Here is a 16,373-nt window from a genome sequence, read left to right on the forward strand (position 1 = left end):
GAGCACTTACTATATGCTCACTTTTCTTGAACAATCTCACAACCCTAATACATTTAAAGGAGAGAAGTTAAACCTGTTCTAAGACAAACAGGTTTTAAGCAGTATAACCTGGATTTAAATCCAAATCTGTTTTCATTCCTAACCACTGTACTACACAGACTTTTATTGTTATCTTAGCCTGAAGGAAGTTATAATTTGGTTAAGGTCCGAAGCTAATAAATAGCAAACCTGGGGTTTCACTCTATGCCTCCATGATTTCCAAACCTACATACTTTAGACTCTATGGTCACTTAAGTAGGTGAGAATTTCAGGAGGCCAGAGCAATCTCCAGTGAGAGAATCACAAAGAATATTCAGACTATTTCATAACTTTGCCTTCCAGGGACTCTACTATATATACAAGGTCTCAGGCAAACCAGTAATTTTCTTTTCACTATTTCTGAGCTGTCCATATCCTAGGGAACTCAAATTGAGCCAGAAATCACCTGACACTGAACTTTATTTATTCTGACCACCTGATACATTTTCCTCCCTGCTGGGAAACAATGTTCAGGAGGGTCCCTGTCTACAGCAGACAAGAGACATGCCAAAATAAACAATGCACCTAGGACTCAGTAACAGCCTGGGAGGACAGGTTTTGTGGCTGCTAGTCAACTGCCCAATCAGTTGTCTTCTTTCTTTTCAACTCTAAAAGAAGGTGTTGATTCTTCGGTGGTTGTACTCTCAGACCAGTAACTGACTCTGGTATCCATAGCCTTGATTACAAAGAAACAAATGTTTCCCAGTGTCTATGATAATCCAATTGCCTTTAATGGCCATGACCAAAATATGGGATGAGGGTGGGGTAGGTCAGAAATTTACTTGGGGATTTCCAGTAAACAGCAAACAAGGTCTGATAAACTGATTCTAACAGAGAAACCCTACAAAGTATGATTGGGGTTGCCCCAGAAACATTTTCCTAAGAGCTATTTGTGCTACACAACCAGTGCTGGGCAAGAAGGGGCTTGCTCCCTAGAGAACTCATGCCACCCACTTTGACTTCTCAATGTACACCCTACTTGTTCGGAGCCCGTGGGGCTGCTGCTTCCCAAAGCTGGTAAAGCCAAAGAGTTTCCCACCATCCAGCAGTATTCTTCTCTTGGCTTTCTATGAGACTCCAAGGAGGGCTGAAGAGAGCTAGTAAGTTCAGAGAAGTAGAGAAAACAAAGCTTAACTACCTGGTCTTCTCTGCTATTCTAGTTTCAGCCACCTGGGGGCCTCTGGTTCCAGAAAATCAGGCACTAGGCCCTGGCTTTGCTCCCAGGGAAGGCGAAGGGTTGGGAAGCCCATGCCCAGCAAGCCTGGGGGCAGCTCTGTGTCCCCAGCACCTGAGGGCTGGCGAGTGCACCACAGAGTCTCAGGTTTCAGGGGGGATGGCAGTTGCCTGTCTAAAGGCTTCTCTGTTCCTTGGAATTGTACAGAGTGTCTCTTGTGGCTTTTCCTCCTCCCTCCTTTTTTCCTGTTGACTCTCTCCATCCGGCTCTATGAATCACTAGACTCCACAGGAAAGCAGCAGATGTTGACTTTACATCTTGCAAGCCAATGCCAGCTCCCTCCTGTGGAGTGGGGAATAGGCAGGAAGGTGAGAGAGTGGGGAATGGAGGAGGATAACACTCATCCTTTCCAGGACAAAGGGTTCTGGAAGGAGAGAGACCTGGGAGAAGAATTCTTTTGTTTCTGGTGGTGATGGGTGGGAGGAACAGAGACCCCAGTATTGGCTGTGGAACTGGGATCATGAGGAATAGGGAAGCACTGGGTGGGAGTGTTGCTAGTTCTTGTGCCAGCCTTTTTTTTTTTTTTTTTTTTTTTTTTTTGAGGTAAAGCTTCATCTATTGCCAGCAACATTCTCAGGACTCAAAAGTCAAGTCAAGCTGCAGGTCTGGGGAGTTAGTCCAGAAGCATCTTCTTGTCCCCTCTGAGCCTCCAAACCTCTCCTCTGACGCAAGTCTCTTGAAGAAGCTGCCAGGCAGGACTTTCTAGAGCCTTATTTTACATTCATTGCTCCAGCTTCTCTCCTCTTTTTTCTTCCTCAGGGATTTTCTTACGTGCAAAGAAGCCAAGCTGTAGAGGAAGAGATAAGAGGCATTGCCAGATGCCCTTCCTGGGGACCTTGCCAATAGCCCTCAGACTTATCTGAGGTTTTCACTTTTGCTCTGCTTCCAAAAACTGGATCCAATTTTATTTTAATTGGCTTAGTTTAATCCAACCACCATTGGTGGAGTACAGTGAAGATCTGGGCATTAAACCTACAGCCTGTTTAGCTGCCCAGTACAAATCCTATTCTCCCTGTTATAGTCTAGGATCCCTCAGCTGGTGGGCACCACGTTCCCCACTCCCCACTAAGCAGTGCTTACCTTCCACAGACAGAAGACAAGGAGAGCAAGCAGGAGCAGCCCTCCCAGGGCACTGCCAATGAGGATCCACAGGGAGATGAGGACAGGGTGGGTCTGAATCACCTCCAGGAGGCTCTATGTGAGGGGAAGAGTTGGTTTTTACATGTGCCCTTTAACCCCACCAGCCACCCCCCGACATTATAACAATGCCAGCCTCAAAATAGAATAAGGAGATTCTTTCTACTCAAAGGAGAAAACTTGAGATAGGAATGGAGGAGTGGAACCCTAGAATCCTCATTTATCATTCCTGACTGAAAGGTCACAAGTGTTCTGTCCCACTGGGGATTGAACTCAGGGCCTGGGGCATGCGAAGCCAGCACTCTACCAATTGAGCTACGTTCCCTTCCCCCATCACCATTATTTTCAAATCTGTCAAACTCAGTCTCTAGTCTTACCTCACTCCAACGGGACGCTTCAGTTAGCTGTAGGACACTGCCTTCCTCAGTTCCCAGCTCAAAGGTACTGACCACTATCACAGACTTGAACTTGGCCTGTGGAACAAGGGAACGGGAAGGCATTTAAAGTGAGCCATCATCAGGTGGTGTGGTGCAAGAACAATGTCTAGCCTGAGTGGTACAACTCCAGGGCCCTTGAGACCAGAAGAGGTTGGAGGCCTATGGGAAAAGAGAGGAAGGGAAATAGATAGAAGCCTCTGGACCTTCAAATGTGCTATTTATCTGAAATGCATTCTACTCTCCTTTCATTTACCCCTCTGGGAATTAGGAAAGTGTTTCCTCCTAACTATGGTATTATGGTTTTGATAAATTTTGATATATTTCTCAACAAGTCTTCATGTGTTGAAATTCAATCCCTGTTGTAAGATTAAGAGGGAAGAAACTTTATCCACCTATGGTTTTTAGAGATGGGCCCTTTGGGATATGATTAAGATTAAAGTCATTAGGATGGAGCCCCTCTTGAATTGAATCCCAGTGGCTTTAAAAAAAGAGAGACCAGATGATATGTTTGTATGCTCCTGCCATGATGTGACATAGCCAAGAGGGAGCTCACGAGAGCTGAGCACATGCCAGTCACATGTCCCTAAACCTAATATACCTGGTGTTTACTTGTCTTTTTCCACTGAACTATAAGACCCTTGAGGTTAAGGTCTGTGTTTCACTAACCATTGTGTCTCCAGTGCCTAGGGCCTACCACGGTGCCAAGTGTGTAGCAGTTTCTTAATAAATCTTTGTTAAGAATAAATAAAAGAGTGAAAAAAATATCAAAGAAGGATAAAGTGAGAACCAGACTTGGAGACATGTGGTTTGATAGACTTCCTCCAAACTTATACCTACATCCCTGGGATCTGATATTATTCAAAGTAGGTGGTATATGGAAATATACAGGGGGCTAGGGTTGTGGCTCAATGGTAGAGCACTTGCCTTGCAAATATGAGGCACTGGATTCAATTCTCAGCACCACATATAAATAAATGAATAAAATAAAGGTCTGTCAACAACTAAAAAATAAATAAATAAAATATACAATATAAAAAACTTCTAGTGCTACATAGCTACTTATAATTAAGATGTCATTTCTGGGGCATGGGGTTGTGGCTCAGTGGTAGAGAACTCGCCTCACACGTGTGACACCATGGGTTTGTTTGATCCTCAGCACCACATATAAATAAATAAATAAAGATATTGTGTCAACTACAATATATATATATAAAATCTTACTTCCTACCCCCCAAATACAAGTCCTACATGTAAAAATAATTATTTTATCCATTCATTTAACAAAAATGTAGTAAGTACCTACAATGAGTTAGGCATGATGATAAATGTTGGGGACATTATCCTCAGAGTTGACTGACCTAATACCAATCTTTTACATAATAAGCATTCAATGGATCATTAACTGATGAAGTTTAGGTGTCCTATAAATGTTGATTGATTAGTAATACAGCACTAAAAGATGATAAAGGAAAATAGAAAAATAATAACTAGGTTTACTGAGTGTTCAGCGTATGTCCAGCTCACTATTTTTTTATTTACAAAAACTTCATAAAATAGACACTATCCCATTTTACTTTAAAGATCAGTAAAAAGAAGCTCATGGTCAAATAGCTAGTAATAGGCAACAGTAAAACTTGAACATGGTTCTGTCGACCTCCAAAACCTATATTAATGTCACAGATAGGAGTAGAAAGGGAGACTAATAGGAAAGGGAAGTATTACCCTCCGGAAAAATTCATTGTGAACCAGCCTCAGTAGTCCAACAGAGACCTCGGTCCCCTTTGCCAGCTGCCCAAGGTGGCACCTCACAACTTGACACCAAGTATTGCTGACATTCTACCAGAAAAGAAAGACAGATCAGGATCCCAGAGGAGAAAGAACCCCTTTTCCCACATATACCACCCACGCATGCATGAGCGCACTCACACACACACACACACACACACACACACACACACACACCCCTCCATCACAGGTAACTGACTCTATTTGTACTTCTGCTCTGGTTACTCTCTTGTGACTCATACCAGCCTGTTTGTGTGCCGAAGCTCCTCTGGATGCACAGGGGGGCCTGGGGGCTTGGTCAGGTTCTGCACTATGCAGCTTGCCTACAGAGGAAGATTCACCCTCAAAGACCTGCTGCTGAGGAGGCCAGGTGGAGCAGGGTACTTCCCACATTCTTATGGTCTTTCTATGTAAAACCCCTTTCTTTCCTCTCAAAGGAGCCACACATGTAAAAGAAATGTCCCCAGGAAGTAGAGCTCTGAGGGTGCTGGGCCAACAGACAGGGAGCTGGTATGGTATCCAGCTTCAGTGAGCCCATCAGCTCCAGATGACAGGATTCCGCATGCTCCAGCCCAGACTCACATTGTCAGTGATGACTTGAGATAGTGACAGGAAGTAATTGCCTCCCTGGGCTACAGCTGGGAGAAGAGCTGAGATGATGAGGCCACTGACCACATAACAGCCAAGGTTCTGAACCTGAGAGGAAGATTGTAAACAAGAAGAGGTGGGAGACACCATTAAAATCCAAGAGTCTCTGCCCGTCCTTTTCCCCCAGTTTCCCTTTCCCACAATTATTGTCCTCCCCACTCCCATGCTCCTGTCATGTCAAGGCCCCTCCAGCTTTTCACCTTAAGAGTAGTTTTGAATTCAGGGCCAGGACCCACTGGGAGGGTCCTATAGGGGTGAACCTCATAGCGGTGCAGGGTGGACTCACTGTGTGGACAAGTCAGGAGATACAAGGTCACCGCCAAGACAGACACAGGGGCACATGATCAGCACACAGGCATGGATTCAGAGAAATAGGGCCAGCACATGGATAAAGTGATGGGGGTACGTGGAGAATAAAGAAACGAAACATGACATAGATGCGAAACAAATTTTATAGCCACATCCCATATCCCGTCATCCCAGGGGAAATGCAAAGTCTTATACCTAGAAAAGTAAGATGCTTAAAAGAGAAATTTCCTTATGGGTGAGAGCGAGGACAAAAAGAATGAGTAGCCCCAAGGGTTTGTGTTTCTGGGAACACTGAAGCATGTGGAAGGAGAGGGAAGAAACATGAGTCTGGCATAGGAACTGAGTCCCAGCTAGGACTGGGCCATACCTAGAGAATAGGAGATGAGGCTCATACTGGATGTAGGCAGAGGTCTGGGCTGTGTTATCTTGAAGGGTCCCATTTGTTTCCAGGCTACTGCTGTAGGGTCAGAGCGGGGAGGAAGGGCTCACATCCCAATCCCTCCTCAGATATCCCTCCATGCTAGTAGAAGAGTCAGGGCTGTTCCTCTCCCCAACTCCCAACTCAATACCAAAAGAAGAGAGCTGGAAAGAAGTTCCCTTTGTTCTCACCTACTGGCATTCAACCTCACCAAGACCTGGCTCAGGAGTGAGGAGCAGCTAAACTCAAACTCAAGCAGAAAGGTCACCTGGGGGCAGGGGACATTGTTAAGGTACATTCTTCTTCATAGAACAACAACAGAGGAACAGGAATCCTTGTGTACCTCCTTCCCTGACTTCCCAGGCCCCACAGATTACAGTCTCTGTTTTTCCTGAACCCCTTCCTCAGCCTGGGCCCCAACTCACCTTGGCTCCAGTCTGGAAAACAGGATGCCCCACACTGCAGAGCCGGGCATTAGGGGAAGGAGCTGCACATTCCACCTTTACTGAGCTGTCCCTCTGAGGGCAGAGGAATAGGGGTAGAGGCTGGGGCTGGGCCTGCAACTGTCCCCCTACCCACAGCCTCCCTCTAGCCACTAACCACTGAACATTTCTCCAGAGCACCTCGCAGTCAAAGCCAATACCCCAATCTTCTTCCTCCTCCTTTCTCCCCTCCTCCCCTAACCCCTTCCTCCAAAGGCACCTGAGTAGTGAGACTGGCTAGGTGGAGGTTTCTAGAAAAGTTGAGACTCAGGCTAGTGTTGTAGGCATTTTCCTTCCTGTTTTCCAAAGTTGCTGATACCAGCACTTTCCTCCGGCCACCTCGAACCACAAATGGGGCCTTCCTGGGAGTGGTAGATAAGGGAGAGACCAGGAATTGAAGGAGCACCAAAATCTCACTTCTGTTATCCTTGTAAGAAACAAATCCCCAGCTCCCTTTGAGTTCCTTCCCATCTTTCTCAGATCACCCTGGTTTGCTCAGCTCATGTCTATCAACCTGGAGCCTCTGATGTCCATATTAGCTTGAAGCACCAGGTCTGTGATGCATTCATTGTCAGAGCCACAGTCTTTGGAGAAGGGGACCTGGAAGAGAGAAAAGGTCCTCAGGGATGAGAGGAAGGCAAGAAGAAAGGCATGTTCTTCGGGGAAAGCAGAGAAGAATGAACATACTTCCATTAGAGGGGTCTATGTCAGCTTTCAGCATAAAAATCTCATGTTTCCCCCTCCCCTTTCTCTTGAATTCACTGGGAGAGCAGTGTTGAGACCCAAGGGTAGGGCAGGGCTTAGCACTGCTAACCAATTTTCGTATAGAGGTGGGTGAACCTTCATCCAGCACAGGCCCTGGCTTTGTGGTGTTGTCCAAGGCAAAGGTCACAGTCAAGGCCACTGGCCGGAGATAATCTGATGTATCCTGAAGGAAGCCAGAGTTAAGGATTATGGGAGCCAGAGTTAGGTATGAATGAAACCAGGCCCATGGAAGAATATGATAATTTTAGTGATCATTCAGGAAGCACTTTCTGTGTGCTGGGTACTATCTTGAGGTTTTACCAATACTATTTTTGTTTTGTTTTTGCAGTGCTAGGGCTTAAACCCAAGGTTGTGATAGTACTGGGTTCTACCACTGAGCTATATCTTTAGGCCCTTATCAATACTCTTAAATTTGATTTTAATACAACTCATATGATATAGTTATTATTATCACCACTCTGCAGACAAGAAAACTGAGATTTGGAAGAGAGTGGCTTGCCAGAATTCTTAGTAGTAAATGGCAGAGGAATCAAACACAGATTAACCTGATCCCAGAGCCTGAATTGTCTTACTTTCCCTGTTTCAGCTTTCTTGCTGATCTAGTTGAAATTCCTCCTCTGACCCAGTCTTTTCCTAGCTCTAAGGTATTAATGCAAAGTAGTTCCTGCCCCTTTCTCACCAACACATGAAAGTGCAGCTGCTCACAAGTGACATTCCCCACGCTGAGCTGGAGCTGCCGAGGGGGCATCCTCTGACCAGAGCCATCAAATGCTGCACGTGCCCCTACCATCCACTCATCTATTGATGCTGTGAAGTGCACATCTAAATGAGAAAGGCAAAAGTGAGGGTAAAGAGGAGTTCAGAGACCAAGGCAGGCAAGGGTTGAAGTTCGCACTCACAGAATTGGTGATCCCAGCGTCCAGGTGTGCGGGAGGTCACTTGGAAGCAAAGGGCTGCAGTCAAGCATGCTGCCTCCTGGCCTCGCCGCCTACAGTCCCTCTGGACCACACTGATGGCAGGTGGGGTCACCTCTAGTGATGGAGCCAAGTAGACAATGGGCCGGGAGCTAGGAACAGGGTCGATACAAAATTCCAGAAAGAGGAGGTAAGCCCTTTAAGAAGTGCCACCCAGTGTTTGCCTCCCCCTCATTAAAATAAAAATGAGGGGCTGAATGCACAGTGTCACCCTTCCCTGAACTCTATGACAGAAGTATATACTTCTATTCAATTCAATAAGCACTAACGGTGCTTAAATCTTTACATGGATGATCCCATGTGATCCTTACAATAAACCAAAAAGGCAGGCAGCATGCTTATAAACTAGGAATGGAGGCACAGAAAAAGTTGTTCCAGAAACCCAAATCTAAGCCCTTTATCTTAACAGATGTGCTGTGCTGTCCACTGCTACCTGAGCTGGGGCTCCTCACCTGAGCAGGATGGCTGCCCCCTGAGCACCCACAGCCACATCTACTAGATCATCTCCATCCAGATCTAGCCGGCCATCCACACTTCGGCCAAAGTAGCTAAGGGCCTGTGGCATGGTGACAGCAGCAATTCTCTAAGAGAAAGAGAGGGTAAAAGATTGAGGCAGGGACTCATATATCTGGTTTCTCAATCCTCCTGCCAAGTTCCTTCCTGTCCAATAGGGGAATAAGAGAAACTTGACTGTGTTTAGGAGTCCCTTGGTTCAGAAACCTGCATCCCACTGCACTATCTCACTGTTTTACCTACTGATTAAGCACTTGTTTGGTTTGAGACTCAAGCAAGGAGACTACAGATAAGCAAAGAGCATACCTCCCTCGTGTTTACACCACTGTATCCCTGCTCATCTGGGCATTTCTGACCTGGGCAGGATGGGGCCTGACTCCTCTCTGGGTTCCATGGTATAGGTATAGTGCTCCCTGGTGCCCATCCTCCAGGGGTGCCCCTACAGCCACATCAGCAAATCCATCTTGGTTCAGATCAGGAAGAGCACCCATGGCAAAGCCAAACCGAGCATCCTGGGGAGGTTCTGGCTGAAGTATTCCTTGGAGTGTTAGCAAAGTCTGCTGGTGGAGGTGAGAGCAAGATAGAAGATAAAAATCTGGTTGCCCCAACCTCTCAGCAAACCCATCCATTCCCCAACCCTGACAAATCCCAGGGAGTCCCAGCAAGTCTCACCTGGCCCACCAGATACACATAAACACGTCCTGTCTCCTTGTTCTGGGGTCCCAGGAACATGGGGGCAGCCACAAGCAAAATATCAGTTGTCCCATCCCTATCTGTATCCAATGGGCAAAGCTCACTGCCAAAGTATGAACCAATCTGGAGAGTGGTAGGTAGTGATGACCCCAGAAAAAAGAGAGTGTGGATAAATGGACTCAGTGGGATATACTCACCAGTCTGCCAATCTGGCTCTTATATTCCTGACATTCTGATAATCAGAATTTGGAGACATTTTTTTTTCAGTAGTGGGGATTGAATTCTAGGGCCTTATGCATGCTAGGCAAGCACTCTACCACTGAGCCACATCCCTAGCCTAGCATAGAATTTCTGGCCTCTCTCCTGCCCTATCTCATTCTTTCCCATCAGTCTGGAAGTCCCTGAAGATCCAAGGGCCCCACCCTCACTTGACACTCTACCTGCTCCCCCTGGAGGCTCTGGGCGACCCTCACGGCCCCATCTTTCTTAAGTTGGAAGGCGATGACTTTTCCTCGATGTCTAAACCTAGGAGCCCCTGAGAGAAAGAGGCGGCGTCCACCCCGCAAAACCATGGAGGAAACAGAGTAACCTAGAAGCAGGTAAGGCATCAGAGGTAGAAGGGAAAGAAGATGAGATCAGGGTGGGGGCTCCCTAAGGGCACAAGAGGAGGCCCCAAGGGAACCAGAAAGAGACCGGGGGAAGCTACATGAATTAAGAGGGAGCACCTCATACCCCACACTAGGAACGCATTCCTTCCTCCCACTCTCCCATTCCTGCAACTTCCTGCTACTCACCCAGGTAGGCTGCATGGTTCTGCAGGGCAGAGGGAAACTCATCTTCCAGGGCTGTTCGTGGGGGGAAAAGGCGATGACCTTCTTCAAGCCATAGCACTGAGCCTCCCCAGTCATAGGCCCCCACCATCCCAAAGAGAATCCCATCCTGTGGGGTTAGAACCAGAAGGGGTCACTGAAAAGACACCGGGGAATAAGGAGTAAATAAAAAGAGAATCACTACAGGTCTGCTATAGTCACTTAGAAAGGCACTGAGGCTCAGCATGGAGGCTGGTTAGAGCGGGAGTCTAGAAGGGACAAGGGTTGAAGTTGTCTGAATCAGTATCTGGAAGGAGTCATTGAGGAGGTCAGAGGCTGGGAGATGTCATGCAGGGGTCAGAGTCTGTCCAACCTTTAGTCGATGAGTGGAGAAACCAATCTGAGACATTTCCAGCCCAAAGGAACTTTCATTTTCTCCATGAGACCCTTGGACATGAGAAAATATCAATGCACTATCAAGGTAAGACAATTCTCTCTTTGACCTACTGAATTTACTCTAGAACCCCAACTATATTCCAGAATTCCCCCTATTCTTTCCTTCGTTTCTCCAGGGTAATCATTACCCTCAAGGCCAAAAATTCGGTCTCCTAGGGCATCTACAATGTCAGTCAGTGCAGCCTCATCAGTAACATTGAAGAAGAATCGCTCATCGGGATCACTGGCAATAGCTCGGATTTCCCTTAGGAAAGAGCTGGGATCTCGCTGACGCCGAAGGTAGTGACCAAGAACCTGAGGTCAGGAGATCAAGATGGCATCTATTAGATGTGTGGAGTGAAGTGTTAGAGCTCATAGAGAACATAGTCAACTAAAGTGAAGGAAGGGAAATGTGGCTGAAGTCCAGGAAGTAGATAATACCCCATTTTCTTCAAGTTCCTGGTCCTCAGAGTCTTCCCCTGCCAACCCTTCTAGATCCAGAGTCAATTCTTACCGCAATCCCATAGCGTGTCACTCTTCCAGCCTCACAGGCCTTTAGTGCTGCTGGAAGCTCCTCTCCATCATGTGATTCTCCATCAGTGACAACCACCAGTAGCCTGGCAGCCTCTGGTCGGCCTCCCCGGGATTGACTGAACCCTTCTGTGCTAAGAAGAGAGAGAAAAGAATGAAGTATAATCAGATATATCATACATACAGGATTTAACAATGTCAGCAGCTCACTGAGATCAATCATCTTGCCTTTTAGACCATTTCCCAAAAGTAACATTGGGATTAACATACACTTAGAACTCAAATGTACAAATGCCATACATTCAGTTCAAATAAAGCACAAAATTTATCCAAAATATTGCATTTGGGAAGAGAAATATTAAGGAAATGCAGAATAAAGAATGGTTGTAATCCCAGTGACTCAGGAGGCTGAGGCAGGAGGATCACAAGTTCAAGGTCAGCCTCAGCAATTTAGTAAAGCTCTAAGCAATTTACTGAGACCCTGTCTCAAAAAGAGGGCTGGAATGTGGCTCAGTGGTTGAGTGACCCTGGGTTCAATCCCTGGTACCAGAAAAAAGAAGGAGAAAGAGAAGGAGAAGGAAAAAGGAGAAGGAGAAAAGAGAAGGAGAAAAGAGAAGGAGGAGGAGGAGGAGGAGGAGGAGGAGAAGGAGAAGGAGAAGAAGGAGAAGAAGAAGAAAGGAGGAGAAGGAAGAGGAGGAGGAGGAGGAGGAGGGGGGAAGGGGGAGGGGGAGGAGGAGGAGGAGGAGGAGGAGGAGGAGGAGGAGGAGGAGGAGGAGGGGAAAGAATTGTCAGGTCAGGGGGTTCTTCCTAGAGATGAATTTTGAATCATGTTTGGGAAGAGGGGTAAGATATGAGTGGTGGAGAACCTGATCAAAGTTGGAGTGAAGATATACAGAGAGATAGAGTTCTGTCTGCAAAGATAGAGCAGAGACTTAGAGAGATACAGACATAAACACTTTGTAGGAATGCAGTGAGAGGGAATATAATGACGGCCAACTTAGACTTCTTCCATGCATCACCCATATGCATATAAAAATAAGCATGCAAGACATCTTTGGATATACACAATATATTCCAAACCCACTTGTAACCCTTCATTACTCTGCCTCCCCTTCACAATGCCTCACCAGGCCACCAATATTGCTTGGGCAGTCTTTGTTTCTCGTCCTTCCCGCCGGCTGAGGTTCCTGGCTGCTTTCACCACTTCTTCCTTGGTTCGGAAATCTCCCAGGGACCACTCATGTACAGGACTTTCTCCATACTGTACTAGTCCCACCTGAGAATAAAGTGTGTACCCAAATGAAATGTTTTGGGAGAGGAGAGAGGAGGGAGAGAAATACCTGATCTACTGAAAATACCACCTTGCGTCTATCTCTTTCCCTCCAAGCCCATCTATGTTGCCTTCTCTTACCTGAATCTGCTCTGGATCAATAAACAATCTTCCTACCAGCCTCCGCAGGAAAGTCTGAACTTCAGACCAGGGGTAGATGCTGTTGGAGCCATCCAAGACAATGACAACATCCATGTAGGTGGGGCAACCTAGGAGGAGAGTATGGTGATAGGAAACAAATAGGTAGAGAAATACTGGGCTGGGGTCAACAAGTGAGGACACAGGAGGTCACAGGAGGACACATTCAACTAAATATTTATTAGGTACCTTCTTATATGCAAGTAAAAAACTGTGCCAGGCCCTGGATAAGTTATAAATGACAAGAGAAGAGGCAGGAATATATACTATTTAGTAAAAAATGGAGGAAAGAAGAAGCCAGGGAGAAACAAAGCACTAGTTTGCTGTGAAGAGTGAAGAGGCCTTTTTTCATTCATACTCAGCACATGCACTTCCACTGAGCTACAGCTCCGGCTCCAGAGAGTGGATTCTGATTGAAAGTCAAATGGGGGAGCAGATAGGAAGGTAATGGGCTGGGGCTGTAGCTCTGTGGTAGAGTGCTTGCTTGCCTGGCCTACAAAAAGAAAAAGGAGAGGAGGAGGGGGAAAAGGAAGAGGAAGAAGAAGATATATGAAGTTTAAAGATGTTTGAGGAGAGGAGAATATAAGGAAAGGCATTTGAATAGAGAACACTTGTAACAAGGGGAAACAGAGGTACGTGAAGAGAGATGACACATAGAGAGTGGTGAGAGGAATGCTATGGTCAAGGCCCAGGGTATATGAAGGTATAAGTTGGGTTTTTGAAATTAGTTAGACCAGATCACCAAGTCTTTATGCCTTGGTAAGGAATACAACTCTAATCTGTTAGGAAACAAGGAGCTTTTGCAGGGACATTAAGTAGCAATGGGGTGGCCAAGCAGACCCTCTGCCAGACATCAGAGCTTTTTGCCCCATCTTTCTCCCACCCAGCTTCCCATTCTGGGAACTGAGTCCTTAGGCTCTTCCTCCAGCTCACGTTGGGCAGTGGGTGCCAGGCTTCCCTGGGGCTGGAATGAAGCATCCACACGAGCACATATTCCAGAACTGAAGACAGAGCTGCCACAAGCACGAGACCAGAGAGGGGCACAGGCCTGGGGACAGTCAGGGGAAACAGTTACTCCCATATTGAACAGTACCCTCAGAACATGCTCCCACACACTGAGACTACTCCCTGGGAGGCCCTACCTTTCTTTCTAGCTTTAACTCCTTGACCCCTCTACATGGACTAGTTTCCTCTACCACAATGTTCTTTTGTTTTCTACCACAAACCTTCCGAGACCCTGCCACCATCCTTTCCTTAGCTCACCATGAATCCCCCATCATCATCTGTCTCTAACAGAGACATGCCCAGGTGCATATTCACAGCAGGATGAGATGAATTTCCCAGTTGATAATCACCTGGTTGGAGGGGAGTGGAAGAGAATGAGATCATGAGGTCACAGATGGCATGACTCAGTTCAAGGTGGCTTTAGAAGAGAATGTGAAGGGGAGAGGGCATGTGTGGATTATGGAGGTGAAGAAGCTAACAAGGGGTCAAAGACACTAGGGTATCAAAGGGTTAGGAGGGGAAGGGTCAGGCATCTTCTTACCCAAGTGGCCCTTGGCACATGGGGCATTGTGGGGCCCCCCTACAGGGCAGCGATAAACGTCCCCCCTCCGGTCACCTGAAGGCCCATCCCAAGGAGCGCCCACCAGCATCCTGGGAGGAGGATGTGAGTATGAGCATAGGGTGAACATGACCCTTATCAGAGGTCAGAGGGAAAGTACATTGAGGTGGCAAGTTTAGAGCCCCAGTCACTTTGCAAAAACCAGACGAACCTGGAATCCCATCTATTTTGCCTCCCCTTTATTGGCACTATCACAGTCCCAATCCCATTGCTCTCTGGTTTCCTCCTCACCATCTCTGTCCACCCCCAACGTGTTGTAAGACACTGTATCCAAATTCAGCCTCAGGTGGCCCTGCGAATAGGCGTGGGTGATGCACATCCAGATTAAAGGGGGAGCAGAGACCTGTTGGGCCAGGATCATAGAATTAACATAAAATGGTCAGTCATGACTGGGATGCACAGCCAGAGAGAAACCATGAGGTAGCATCTGAATCTCAATCTTTCTGCCTTCTTACTCGTAAGCTCTCCTGGACTCTGTCAATGTTATAGATTCAGAGTCTCCAAAGGAATGCTCCCTTCCCGTGTTTGGGTCCTGTGGCTCTCGGCCATGATGATGCACAACTGTATTTCCATTTCCACTCCTGAAATCTCATTCACAGATGTGTCTGGAAAGGTCAGATTACTCTTTTTCATGTCATTCCTCCTACACATCTTCCTCTCCAAACTGTGAGGGTCAAAAGAGGGAGAGGACCTTTCTACAACCCCAGAACAACCATTTCTTCCAAAATCCCCCAAAACTCAGGACCATAGGCAGAACAAAAGCAATATAAAGTGCATTGTGTGTCTGGGTCTCTCCTCTCTCTTTTTGACTCCCAGTGACATTGTCACACTCTCACTCTTTCTCCAATGTCTAGGTTGCTGGTGGTTCCAGCCCTGGAAACCTCAGTGGTAATTAACTGGGTGGGGCCACCCGCCTGCCCACACAGTTTGCCATCCATCCTTGCCAACGGACCCATTACCCCAAAGTTTCCCCTAATCTGCTTTCTTTTTATCTCATTCAACTGCCCCTTGCCTACCTCCATGGTTTCCTCAAACTTCAACACACTCTAAAGGCCCCCAGTCATGTCCTTGCTGACTCTCTCCTTCTGACCCCAATTCCTTTAAAATCAGAGCTGGTATTTTAGGAAACAAAGATTATAGGGCACTATCAAGGGAAAATCCAGTTCTCTTGTCCCTCCCATGTTGCTCTTCCCAACTGGGTCTTACTCCTTACTTTCAAGCAACCCCCTCCCAGGCTACCCCACCACCACCACTACCAATGACTACAGATAGTTCTAACCCAAACCATGCTTACTTTCAGAAAGTTGTTTTGTACGTGAACCTTTTGCATCCAGGAAATTGGCAGGGCTGTATGATCAGGGACTATGGATCATTGGTTAGATAAACCCAGAGTTCTGACCACACAGTAGGGCAGTTATGTCTCAAGCCCCGTGTACTACCAAGCATAGGGAGAAGGAGGGAGGGAAGGAAAAAATAGGAATCAGATTAGCCATGTGGAAGGTCACGACATGTTGCTTTTCTGTCTCCTCACTCCCACAGGGTTAAGGAAAGGTTTTAGGTAATTAAGTACAAATCTTTGGCAAGGCCCTAGTCAACTTCAGCCTCTGCTAATCTCAATATCAAAGCAGTCGCCTGTGGGAATACACACATGGAATACTGAATCCTAATAACCTCCTCCCCTAACTCCTAAAGAACTTTTATACCGCAATTGACCCAATTTCACACAATTCATACATCTTTCATTCCCACCAGAAACCAAGAAGTTAACGTCCCTCACCTGTCAGGAACATCAGGGGCAAGGACAGGTGAGGGAAGAGGGGGAGCTCCATGCCTGGTGGTTCTGTCCTGTGTCAGAAGTCCTCTGTGCTTCTGTCTTTCTCCTTTTCTGCTACTTTCCCTCCTGTCCTGCCCCCTCCCACTGGAAGCTAAAAATAAAGTTGGAAGGAATGGGAGGAGTGATGGTGGGAAACTGTGGGGAGCCCCAGACCAAGGAGGCCTAACTAAATTGGTTTATTTCTCTGTCTTCGTGCTGC

At 46.8% G+C, this 16,373-nt stretch overlaps 1 protein-coding gene across 5 annotated transcripts; it reads right to left on the reverse strand.

Moving 5' to 3' along the window:
• Positions 1 to 520: 520 nt before the first annotated feature.
• On the reverse strand, positions 521 to 16,355 carry Itga10 (integrin subunit alpha 10). 5 transcript variants are annotated; one of them, XM_076861653.1, is made up of 30 exons: positions 16,118 to 16,355; positions 14,572 to 14,683; positions 14,263 to 14,372; positions 13,980 to 14,071; positions 13,650 to 13,764; positions 12,660 to 12,787; positions 12,376 to 12,524; positions 11,232 to 11,382; positions 10,867 to 11,032; positions 10,656 to 10,729; positions 10,268 to 10,412; positions 9,914 to 10,062; positions 9,453 to 9,596; positions 9,137 to 9,340; positions 8,720 to 8,850; positions 8,193 to 8,359; positions 7,973 to 8,115; positions 7,343 to 7,456; positions 7,043 to 7,128; positions 6,749 to 6,890; positions 6,472 to 6,564; positions 6,238 to 6,314; positions 5,996 to 6,085; positions 5,520 to 5,604; positions 5,254 to 5,367; positions 4,914 to 4,994; positions 4,609 to 4,722; positions 2,827 to 2,922; positions 2,393 to 2,506; positions 521 to 2,099 (listed from the first exon to the last, which is right to left on the reverse strand). In XM_076861653.1, exons 1-30 carry the CDS (start codon positions 16,167 to 16,169, stop codon positions 2,034 to 2,036), a joined length of 3,504 nt encoding a protein of 1,167 aa, XP_076717768.1. In that variant the 5' UTR covers positions 16,170 to 16,355; the 3' UTR covers positions 521 to 2,033. The 5 variants fall into 5 exon arrangements, with proteins under 5 accessions (XP_076717768.1, XP_076717766.1, XP_076717765.1 ...); XM_076861651.1 differs by lacking the exon at positions 16,118 to 16,355 and having other exon boundaries at positions 14,572 to 16,082; XM_076861650.1 differs by lacking the exons at positions 14,572 to 14,683; positions 16,118 to 16,355 and having other exon boundaries at positions 9,137 to 9,337; positions 14,263 to 14,503.
• Positions 16,356 to 16,373: the final 18 nt, after the last annotated feature.

Source organism: Callospermophilus lateralis, chromosome 7 (assembly GCF_048772815.1).
Source record: "Callospermophilus lateralis isolate mCalLat2 chromosome 7, mCalLat2.hap1, whole genome shotgun sequence".
NCBI classification, from domain to species: Eukaryota; Metazoa; Chordata; class Mammalia; order Rodentia; family Sciuridae; genus Callospermophilus; species Callospermophilus lateralis.